General features: G+C 43.3%; 1 protein-coding gene across 3 annotated transcripts; it reads right to left on the bottom strand.

The window, feature by feature from the left end:
- Positions 1-6: 6 nt before the first annotated feature.
- On the bottom strand, positions 7-11663 carry CDCA7 (cell division cycle associated 7). 3 transcript variants are annotated; one of them, XM_081814151.1, is made up of 10 exons: positions 11521-11663; positions 8694-8819; positions 8040-8276; positions 5283-5519; positions 4911-4988; positions 3682-3882; positions 2978-3115; positions 2244-2393; positions 1689-1825; positions 7-1120 (listed from the first exon to the last, which is right to left on the bottom strand). In XM_081814151.1, exons 1-10 carry the CDS (start codon positions 11539-11541, stop codon positions 1090-1092), a joined length of 1356 nt encoding a protein of 451 aa, XP_081670277.1. In that variant the 5' UTR covers positions 11542-11663; the 3' UTR covers positions 7-1089. The 3 variants fall into 3 exon arrangements, with proteins under 3 accessions (XP_081670277.1, XP_081670278.1, XP_081670279.1); XM_081814152.1 differs by lacking the exon at positions 4911-4988; XM_081814153.1 differs by lacking the exon at positions 8040-8276 and having other exon boundaries at positions 11521-11662.
- Positions 11664-12014: the final 351 nt, after the last annotated feature.

Consider the following 12014-nt stretch of genomic DNA (forward strand, 5'->3'; position numbering starts at 1 on the left):
GGGGGGGTAGGGCACGACACATGAAATCTGCCCAGAAACTAAAAGGGTAGAGATGGCAAGTTAACAAACTGTTGAAAGTCACCCAATTCTAAAAAGGCACTTCTCATTGTTATAAAAGTGCTTAAAAGCTGAACATGAACCCTGTGCCTAGTTTATAACTTCAAGAAAGCAAACACCGCAAAGACTAGTAGTAGACGAGTATTACTATTAATTTTCCATGCAAAATGATCAGGAATTTGACACACCTTACATACAAACCAAAATAAACTTGGCTAACTACAATTATGCTGAAGTGTTACAGCATGAATTCAAGTCAGCCTATTCCTGAAACCTCACCATCCTAACTCCCTGGGATGTCTTTTCTACATGATTTTGAATAATACAGCACTGCCCTTGGACCTTTGGGCAGTGACTGTGAGAGCCAGATGCATCACTTAACCTTGTAGTGGAAGAAAGCAGAAGCAACTGAGTCTCAACCAGGGCAACTTGTAAAATAAGCATAATACATGGAATATTCTCATGAGAGGCATCCAAAGGAATATACTCCACTTTCCAACAATTACCGAATTTTTTCACATGGTTTTAAGACTTGTGTGCCTTGATTCTGTTAAAAAACATCAACTAGTATGAACGCTAAATCTAAAATTATACAGCTTTCTCGTAAACAAGTTAGAGGGCTGTTCTCTGGATGTAGTTAGTTAACATTACTACTGTGTTTCTAAGTGCTTGGTTTTATGGGTGGATTCCAGGGCTATTTCAACGCCAATTAAATCAAACATGCTTTCCTAAACTTGCCATTTAAAAAGAATCAGAAACAAAATGGTGGGAGAGAACCACTGGAAATAGAGGGGGGATGGTATGGGGTGGGGGGGAAGCAAAGAAGAAACTGCAGGAGGGCAAAGTATAGCTAGCGATATACCTCTGTGATGGTCAGAGACACGTGTGTCTACTGAGATTAACTTGATTTGCGTTTCCTATAAAACTGGCTTATCATCAAAATTCTTAACTCGGGTTTCAATCATGTGAAAAAACCGAAAACTTTAGTAGGAATATTTGCGCATTGAAGACGGGGAGTGGATCTTCCAAATGCTATGCTTGCATTTCGAATTCCTGTTTCAGACTGAAAGAGAGAAGGGAACAGGTCAGGATATGGTTTTCAACCTAAGAATGTTCTTTGGAAAGCCTAATTCAGTTTTCAAAATGTTTTCATTGAGTTATAGTATATATAGTTAAGTACATACATCTAAACATACAACTGGAATTTTTTTTTTTTTAAAGATTTTATTTATTTATTTGAGAGAGAGAGAATGAGAGAGAACACATGAAAGGGGATAGGGTCAGAGGTCAAAGCAGACTCCCTGCCGAGCAGGGAGCCCGATGCGGGACTCGATCCAGGGACTCCAGGATCATGACCTGAGCCGAAGGCAGTCGCTTAACCAACTGAGCCACCCAGGCGCCCCCATACAACTGGAATTTTTATGCACTCACACACACGTCCCCACCACCCAGATGAAGACAGAACGCATTTCCAAGATTGGAAAAGACTCCCAGTGTGTCCCTTTGCAGTCAAAACCTGCAGTCCTCACCCCCCGGAGACAAACACTATTTTCACTTCTATTATCTTTTTATTAAGACACAAACATGAATGTAAGATTTGGGTGTGGAAGAGAGAAAAACCAGCCATTTACCTTTTCAAGTAAGCATGCACATTCCCAAAGCCATGGTATTTGGCTAAATACACAAGGACCCCAGTCGCACACCGCCCATCTCGCTGCCGGCAGAAACTACAGTTGCAGATCCTGCGGCAAGGCGGGCAATGCCAATTCTGAAGGAGAATTGTGAAAAGGCACAGTTAAATCAAATCTTACTTTCCTCCCCTTACTTATCTATTCTTATTTAACCTCTAAGGTAGGTACATCAATTGCATTTACATCTTTTTTTTTTTTTTAAGTAACAGCAAAAGCTTAATATGATTAATTTCCATTAGTCCTCCTGATGTTTTCTTAGGAAATGCAGCAGAGGTTACACAGCAACTAGCAAGGGTAGAGTCAACTTCCCCTGTAAGGTCTGGTCCCAACCAAGCACTCTGGAGGGGGACTCATACTGGTCTATGAAGTCATCAGCCTCCCCTGAAATGTGCACCCCACAACTCTAAGGCTCGATCCTTTCACTGTTACCCTTTCTGGCCCTTTCAACTCATGGCTAACATTTAAGTCCACAGGACCACCCTTCAAGGCACCTACTGGATCCAGCAGAGCATCCTTGACCTCTTCACCGTAACGGTTTCGAAGGCAGGGACCACAGAACTGGCCTCGAACACCCCAGCACTCTGGGTTTCTGCAGTTTGTTTTGGTATCAATAGTTTTCTGGCGGCATTGATGGCAAGTAGATCCCTACAAAGAGGCAAATTAAGACGGAAAAAAAGAACAAAACACCGCTTTTTGTATAGAAAAACAGCATAAAGAACGTCCTTCTTTGTAGATGGTGTCTGACAATTCGTCTTTCAATCCTACGTTAAATCTACACGCACATGTATATGCCAAGGGCATGAAAAATAAATCAAGCATGGTGATTTCATCAATTGGCAGATGCAATAGTTAATATCATCAAAACTAGTTTTCTGCAAGAAAACATCTTATGCAAAAAAAAGTACCCCAATCTTTCTTTTTAGCACACCACTCTACCCCAGCACCTGTGTATGTAGACGTACACACAGTAAACATATGTTGAATCGACTTCTAAATTTAAAGAAAAATCAAATGCTACCAAAGGCTTACTAGGCAAATACCATTACTGCAGACTCACTAAGAGATGTGTATCCCAAGGATGCTAAAAAAACTTTCCTTATATGAAAAAAACACCCAGGCACATATCAAATATGCTAAGACCTTTAACATTAGCAAAACTCTAAGGATAGAAGCTATCCTTTCTCTCACAGATGTTCATGTTCACAGATATGACTGAGAGAGGTTCGTACCAATGAGCGGTTATAGATCTTCTCTCGAGAGTTGTTGCAGATGTTCTCCAGCTCTTCCTCTGTAATTTCTTCCACAGGGCGAATTACATGTGGAAGGGTCATGGATCCGGCACGACGACTTCTGGGCATGTCATCTTCCTGCATGACAAAATTCATGGAATGGTGTTTCTACTGGCTCTCCCCAGCTCTGAATCCCAGATACATGATTTGTAATTTCTTCACGAAGAATTCAACCTAGAAATCTTTCTTATAGCTTATGGAGAAGGGGCAAGTTAAGTTTACTAAAGATAATGGGACAACGTCATGGAAATGATTCCTACATTAAGAAGCTGAAGAAAGCTTTGGCCACTTAAAAATAAAATCTTGAAATAAAAGGTAGGGGGGGCACTCTGGCTGGCTCAGTCGGTAGAGCACGCAACTCTTGATGTTGGTGTTATAAGTTTGAGTCCCATGTTGGATGTAGAGATTACTTAAAAATAAAATCTTAAAAAAAAAAGGCAAGTAAGCAACAAGCTTTGACCTTCTCACCTGCTAACAAAACACATCAAATAAGTTTATATGACATTAACAATTCTGAATGATTTGAGAAGGTTTACTACGGGTCATCTTATGTTGAGGCCACATGGGTCCCTGTGTTGTGTATTGGATACTGGGCTTACAGAAGATGACAAACAGAAGAGCAAACACAAATGTGGAGAGCTCACATTCACGTAGTTGTCCATGGTCTTCCTCTTTCTCACCAGCATGTACTTATCCTCCTCCTCTTCCTCCTCCTCCTCTGTGGGTAGAGCACTAAGGGACCCAAGGATCCGGGACCTTGACCTGGTAAGAGGACGAGCTCTTCGTTCAGGGTTTCTCCTGGAAGCTACACCTGGGAATGTACGCCTTCGGGGTGTCTTTGACTGCTAAACAAAACACACATGATGGAACCCATTTATTCCAGAATGAAGAGAAGTGGCACCTTCTCCTTAAGTACGTTTTTGTTTAAGTAAAACGGGAGCTCCATTTCCTAATCCTTTGTCCTTTCCATAACGCATGGGAAGTGAGACCCAAAATGATACAGCTGTTGTAATTCTGCTCTTCTAACAACAAGCCATCTCTCTCAGACTGAGAGATGATCCTTTTATTCTTCCACTTAAGAACAGATCTCGTTTTCCCAAAAAAACCCTTTCTACAATATCTCTTGAGCCCTGAAACATATCCACTATTTCTACATGGCACAAGAGAGAAATGTATGTATGGTTTTCCTTCTTCTGTTTCTTGCTTGCCTCTTCCCTTTCTCCTCAGGGAGTAGACACACCAAATTCCCCTTAGTTGCACCAGCTTAGTTCCTCAGAAGATAATCACATATATTAGGCCGTGACTTGGTTAGGAAATTGTTTTTTCCCTTTTTTTCTCCCATTCTCAGTTATTAAAAACCTCTATTATTAGGAAATGCAGCAGAGGAAGGAAGGAATATCCTAATGCTGGGGATACAGAAAAAAAAAAAAAATTCAATCTTTACTCCCTACCCTTGAGAGGCTTAATTTAGTTGGGAAGGAGAGAAATAGCCAATCAAAAGGGGTTTAAGCGCTGCAGAAGCATGGTTTGGAGAGGCCACACCTGTCCTAGCATGCACAGAAGAGGTCCCAGAGATCTGTTAGGTTTACTTCTTTGTCTGTAGGACTACACAAAATAAGGAAATTGGATTTTAAAATAACAAATTTAGGGGCACCTGGGTGGTTCAATCGGTTAAGCGTCTGCCTTCGGCTCTGGTCCTGAACCCGGGGTCCTGAGATGGAGCCTGGCATTGGGATCCCTGCTCAGTGAGAGTCTGCTTCTCCCTCTCCCTCTGCCCCTCCCCCTGCTCATTCTCTAATAAATAAAATCTTAAAAATAAATCTATCTTAGACCTGTCCAAAATACTACAATATAAAGAATGATTTGCACTTACTGTACTGGGGCCTGGTAGGGAACGCCTTCCAGGGAATGAGCCAGGGAAGCTTTCTAATTCTGACATTAGTTTTGCAAGCTAAAAAGGGAGGATATTCAACAGAAATTATTAGTTTAGAATAACTGCTGAAAAAAAGCAACTTCTGGAAATTAGTAGCACATCTCGAGTTTCTGATTTCACTTATACATTTCCAAGACTTTAATAGATTAAAAAAGAGAAGTTAATTTAGGAAAAGCAGCACATTTAAAGCACACATTGTGAAGACTTCACAGTTACACTGAAAATAATTCTTAGGACACAGGTATAAGCAATGAGCAGCTTACAGAAAGGACGGGAAGGGTTATTAGTGTTAGCACAAAGTCAGATACCTACCATTGCTTTGTTTTGCTTTATATTTAAAGCTCTTTTCTCCAAAAAATTCATTCCATTTTCATCTTCTGAATCAGAACTGGAATCGGTCACAGTATTCTCAGGGGGCTGGGGGGGCACTGCTCTTTTGCTGGCGGCTCCCCTGGTTTTTTGGGTTGGAAACTTCATGGCCACCCGGAGGGGTCCGGACCCTCGGCACTGGCTGCGAGTCCTGTAGCCAGTGTGGTCTGACTGCAGTCTCTAGTTAATCAGGAACAATGGAGTCGTTAATGACTTGTTGATTGTCCGACAGGCTGCACCAATATGACTACAAAATCCCTTCTGAACAAAAGACACTGACATCAAATAAATTTTAATTGAACACCTTAATTGTCAATCTTAATTGACAGCTCTGGGCAATAAAATCAGGAATTACAAATAAATACAATAATCAGGGTAGTTGAACTCCTGTAGCCTGAGACAGGTCTTTATAAGCCATCTTCATAGCCCTTAGGCCAGTGGTTCTTAATCTTTTTTTTTAATGTGAAAATCCCAGCTCCCTTTTTAATTCAAAAATAGATCTTTTGTTTTTTAAAAGAATTCCTATAAAAACAAATATGTGTTCTCCCACAACCATGGTTTCAATGTTTGGCATTAAACTATATTACAGGTGCCTGAGTGCTCTAATCTACTTTTTAAAAAATTTGCGGCAAATAGGCATAACATGAAATTCACCATTTTAACCCTTTTTAAGTGTACAGTTCAGTGGCATGAAGGACATTCACACTGTTGTACAACCATCACCACCATCCGTCTCCAGAACTTTTCCATCTTCCCAAACTGAAACTCTGCACCCGTTCAACACTAACTCCCCACTCCCTTCTGGCCTCTGGCCTCTGGAAACTACCATTCTACTTTCTGTCTCTATGAATTTGACTATTTGAGGTACCTCTCTAATCTACTTACTGTAAACTTAAAATTAAAAAAATTTTTTGAGATTCCAAAATTAAAGTGGGGTTCCATCATTAAAAATATATTAAAATTAGCCACCAGGGAAAAGCAAATCGGAATCACAAGATACCGCTTCATTACCCACTAGTGGAGCTGAATCAATAGCAAGTATGGCAAGGATGTAGAGAACCTGGAACCACATACACTTTTGGTAGGAATGTACAAAGGTGCAGCCGAAGACAGCCTGTCAGTTCGTTACAAGGCCAGAGTTACCATAGGACTTGTTCGTATATATGCTCCGATAGTATTATGTCCACACAAAACTTGTATGTGAATGTTCACGGTAGTGCTATTCACAATAGTCAAAAGGTGCAAACAACCCCAAGCCCATCAACTGATGAAGAGGATAAATAAAATGTTGTACATTCACAAAATATTACTCATCAATAAAAAGATATTAAGTACTAGCACATGCCACAACATCGAAGAAGCTTGAAAATCTTCCATGAAGTGAAAGAAGCCATTCACGAAAGACCTCATAGCGTACGGTTTCATTCATACGAAGTGTCCAGAGTAGGAAATCTATAATGGTAGCAGACAAATTGGTGGTTGCCCATTGACGACTGAGGGTACTGGGAAAGGATGAGAAGTGACTGTTAATGGGGACAAGGTTTTTTTGGGGAGCTGATGAAAATATTCTAAATTGATTGTAGTGATGGCTGAAAAAAAGTGACTGAGAAAAGAAAATATATAACCCATAAAGTCCCAGAAAGGGAACAGCCACTTTTTTTTTAACATCCAAACACTTCTTAAATCTGCGCAGCTTCTAGTATTCTTCATGTACTTTTAGTGCGCCCAATGACGAGAAAATGACAAACTTTTATGGGTTCTTAAGACTTTTAATCGATTGGCATCTTATTAATTGAAACAAACCAGCATCTACAAAGAGTGTATTCACTGCCCCGAAATGACTCAGGCTAGACAATGTTCAGGTCACATGCAGACTTACAGACCAGCCTCTGCAAGAACTCCAATCTGCATTGATTTGGACCACCATCACTTCTTAGAGGCAATGTTACATTACCACCAAGTCAGACCGCGATAAACACTCCTCCGCCAGATGTTCTCACTTATGTCAGTATCATTGTGGTCGCTGGGAGTGGCTCCCCATCAGACCCCAATGAGCTGAAGAGCATGCACCTGACTGTAAACCAACACACTGCTTCCTTTGTTGAGACAGTCCTGCTAACCAGAGTCTGCAGAACTAAGCAATATGCTCAGGGAGAGCGGGACTGAGGTGCAGCAGCAGTGGCCTGAGCAGAAGGACCGAGGTTAAAGGTAAAGCAGCGTGCACAAGAAAAGCCAGCCAAGGAGCACAAGTGAAAGCAGGAAGGGCCCTAATTGTCATTATGTGCACTCGAACCCACATTTACCAAAGGCCTGCTCCAGGCCGGGGCCAGTACTGGGCTGGGCATTTGAACTTAAATACGAATACAGCTAATCTTGAGGACATGTGGGCTTCTGATCATCAGGCTAGATTTCTGTGGCAACAGAAATCTGGAGGTTGGCCAATTTTATCTTACCGGTTTCCAAGATTTTCAGAGCCTACAAAATGTTCAAAGCTTTACAAGTAGGGCTACATTAGTAAAAACTGTTGTAAGACATGAAGAAAATGTTAAAATTTTAAAAAGGTCAACAAAATCTTCTGGCATGACTAAAATGAAAATTACGAGAAAAAAAACTTTAAATTACGAGAAAAAAAAAAACTTCAAACAAGTATGTCATGCCTGTAAATGTACTGTACTTCTTGACATGGGTTCTCAAACTCACCATTCCATCTTGTATCTCACTCTCTGAGAAACCGCAAAATGATTCATCGTCAGAGTCGGCATGAAAAATACTGGCCAGTTCTTTAGTGACATCTGGCCTTGATTTCTGTAAAAATCCACAATGGTCTAACACATCTTGCACCTCACTTTCTGAAAAGCCGCAGAAAGATTCATTATCAGAGTCCTCATAAAAAACATTTGCCAGTTCTTCACTGATATCTGACCTGAATTTAGGTTTCTGTAAAATAAATAAATAAATGTGGTTGTGCATTTTTTTTCCTTTTTCAAGAACCAATTTTCCATAAACCGTGCAGAGAGCAAATCACATTTACAAGTGCACTACAAGAGAACAGCTTTTGTTACAAAGAAAAATGGTTCAGAGGTTTACAAATGATTTCTGAGTTGTTATGGCAAATCATCAGGCATGTTAGGTTAGGCGACATTTCAAAAAGATAGAATAAGTAGCTAATCTACCTCCAACAATTACTACCTAGAACCACAGCAAAAAGTGAAATGAAATTACAATGCATACTGTATTTTCCAGCGGCTGTATAGAAATGCAGGCAAAAAGCAAGCAGCTTTAATCACGCACAAAGCATTTGGGGCACTGTGGGCACTGCAGACTCAATTCTGTTTATTCTCAGGCAGCACTTACCGTGTTTGCAAAATTATCAGAGGCAAAGCTGTCACAACTGTCATCAGAGGATGACGACGTTTCCATGGAAATCAACTTCACATATCTAAATTTCTTTACGTTCTTCTTTACTCCGTGATCCTTTTGCTGTAAATGAAAATGGCAATACTATTAAGTGGGACGCTTACACTAACTGAAGACATCATTTTTGAGTTTAGTAGTTCAAACAGCACAGAGTAGATATATCCATTTCTTATATCCTACATAGCAGAAGGAGGATTTGCGAATGCTACAACAATATTTTCAAAACCTGGTAAAATCTTAAAAGGGGATCCCTTTGAAGGAATATTGTTAAGGACATTTATCGGTTCAATCAAACATCTACAGAACTACCTCACTGAACACCTCTTTCCCCCAAGCTAAGCGTGTCATATGGAGTTCCCAAGGGGCTTAATGCTGACTTCCTAAAACCTGCCTGTTAAAAACATTAGATTGCACTTCCAAAAGGAAATTTCAAAAGTACAAAATGGTAGAGTGATTTCTCTCCCTCAGCCAAAATCAAGCTAATGAGGTCTTTTTATATAAGCTTTGGCCTATGTACTGTGATGCTAATTTCCCAAACTACAAGAACTGGGCAGCACCTCTACTTCAAGATGGCAGGCTTTCAAGCTGGCCCTGCTCTAACCAGGAGGGGTATAGTGATTTCAGCACAAGCCCTTACAAATCAAGTACATCAACCGAGTGAACAAACATACAAGGAGGCAAGTTGAAGGTCAAACAGCACTCCAAACCCAGGTAGAATGCACGATTCCACCTCAGCATTCTATCAGCCTGGCCTGACATTCAGCTCTTTCCAAAGTCCGCTTCCTATACAATTCTTAAGTTTTTAGAATTCCTTCTGTAAGTCACAAATTACTTGTAGGTTACTTGTTCATAAACACTGAAAAGCCTGGCTTTGCTCATCAGAAAATGCAATTAGCATCTATCTAAATGTAGAGACAGCAGTTTCTGGCATTTCTTAACATTTAATGAGACTTAAGTGTTTTTAGTTCCTATGTTTTAATTTTCTTAAATATGGCCACACAATAGAAATGACTCCTCCCACTGAAAACTTTAAAAGGCAACCTCTGTTACGGGTCCCACAAAATAAAGCCAAGATCTGAGGTGTCAGGTGGAAAGAACATTCTTGACCTTCCTTGTACATCTAACATTAGGCACTTCATTTCAATCTCTTGCAAATAAAATTATCATGTCTTTTGTTCTTTTAGAAAGGCAGAAAAATGTGATAATAGGTAGTGCTACTACCTATTAGAAGGGGTCTCAAACACCCCATTTTCCAAGCGAGGAAATTCAAGGCTCCAGGGAGGTGAAATAGAGTGCCCAAGAGGACACAGCTGGAAGGAGAACCCAATTCTGTAATCTCCTACGACAGCAGTGCTCCTTGCACTAGTGCAGCAATTTACTCATCAATCTACCTGCAAGCAGTCAGAGGCCCAAGACAGCTTCAAGGGAGGCAGTCTACTGGAAGCTGACAGGGAAACCTACGCTGGGCTTTAACGCGTCAGCACATGCCAAGAGTTAGTTAGCAGGCAAATGCATGTTTGGAGGAAAAGACGTAGAAAAAGGCAAATGGTTACGGTTGAGATGAACTTTTCTGGCAGGCAGGTAATAACTAATACCACTTAGTAGGTGTTTTTTTCGTGCCAGGCCCTAAGCATGTTTTCACATTACGTTTAATTCCTTGCAACAAAGGTGCTATCATTATTCCCACCTAACAAATGGGGAAGCCGAGGCGTGAGGGGTTAAGTGGATTATTCGTCACAGGATGGCCCAAATTCGAATCCAGGCACGTCAAATTCCAAGTCCTGTTACACATGGCTTTCTCCAATCTAAAAGCTAATGCCGGGTTACACCCAAGAGTAGTGTCTGAAACCACGCCCCCAACACGCCCTCTCCCACACCCCACCCCCACTAGAACCACAGCTTCCCCACGTGTCACTCTTTATTTATTTTAAGCATGTCACACTCTTCCTTTCCACCCAACCCCCATCTTCTAACATCTCCTGGGGCAGACCCTACGTTCCGGTTTCCGTTAGAGCAAAAAGTAACGTTCCATTCAGGGAAACGTCCTGCAGCTGCGAGTAAGGTTCGTGGGTGCAGGAGTGGGAAACGAGCAAATGGTTGTTGAACAGCACCTTCAGGTGCTCTTAATCGCCGCCTGGAACTAGAGATGCCTCCCCCCATGTGCGCACCCAAGTCCTAAAGAGACCATTTTGCAAGACCTTTAAACTTCAAACCCACAGGTACTCAGCGGTTAGAAAGCGGATCCTGGTGTGGCAGGCGCAAAATCCGGCGGGGAGCGGGTCCAAAGGGCCCCCCAGTGCGCGCCGGTCTTGCCGCAGCGAGCCACCCACCCGCCCGCAGCTGCACGCTGGAAAAGGCTGCACGGCTGCAGGGCAAACCCCCAGGGTGCAGGGAGGGAGGCGTTCCCCTGCACTCGGGCTCTGGCCGGCAGGCACAATGGGGGACCCGCTAGCTCTGGCCGCTGTCCGGCCCCGAGCGCACGTGCACTTCAGGCGCACGTGGCTTCGGGCTCCCCAGCGCTGCCAACCAACCTGAAAACTGCTCAAATCTCCGACCGCCAGCGCGCCGGGTGCGCACGCCTAGCGGGGTCGGTCCCGGGCTCGGAATTACACGAAATGCATAAAATCTGGGGCTTGCCTAAATGGGCGCTGCCCAGGACCGCCACCAGTTGATAAGCAGTACTCGGACCGCGGAGGTAGAGGGAGTCGGTCCGCGCTCAGCACCCACCGCGCCCGCCCCTCGGGTTCATCAGCTTAGCGCTCACCGGCACGCGGCGAGCGTCCATGCTGGCGGCGGGCGCCCAGGCCGGCGCTCTGAGACGGGAGAGCGAAGCACCGCGCGCCGCGGTCCCACAGAGCCAAAGGAGCTGGAGCTGCGGCGGGCGGGGCACTCAGACCCGGGACCCGAGGGGCGGGGCCCCAGCCGGCTTTCCCGCGTTGGGGCGCAGGTCCTGCAAGCTGTGGTAACTGCCTACCCAGGCGCGAGACCCTCTCGGCACTGGGGAAAAAAACGGCCCCCAAAATATTATGACCCCAAGCCACAGCCTTGGAATGCCCTAAAGTCCGCCGTGGAAAAGCGGCGCTTTTAGGGCTCTAGACAACCCTCTTTATGTTGCTGCACGGTCCTGAGCGAATGGCGCGAAAGAGGTTCGTGTTGCCCCGGGGTTAGCAGGCTGATTTGCATGAATTCCCGGGCTGGGAGAGGAAAAGTCGAGGTGCGGGGTAATGGAGAGCAGAGCGAGAGTCTTGCGGGTTTTGG

The sequence above is a fragment of the Leptonychotes weddellii genome, chromosome 3 (assembly GCF_054177405.1).
Source record: "Leptonychotes weddellii isolate Sample4059 chromosome 3, ASM5417740v2, whole genome shotgun sequence".
Lineage (NCBI taxonomy): Eukaryota > Metazoa > Chordata > Mammalia > Carnivora > Phocidae > Leptonychotes > Leptonychotes weddellii.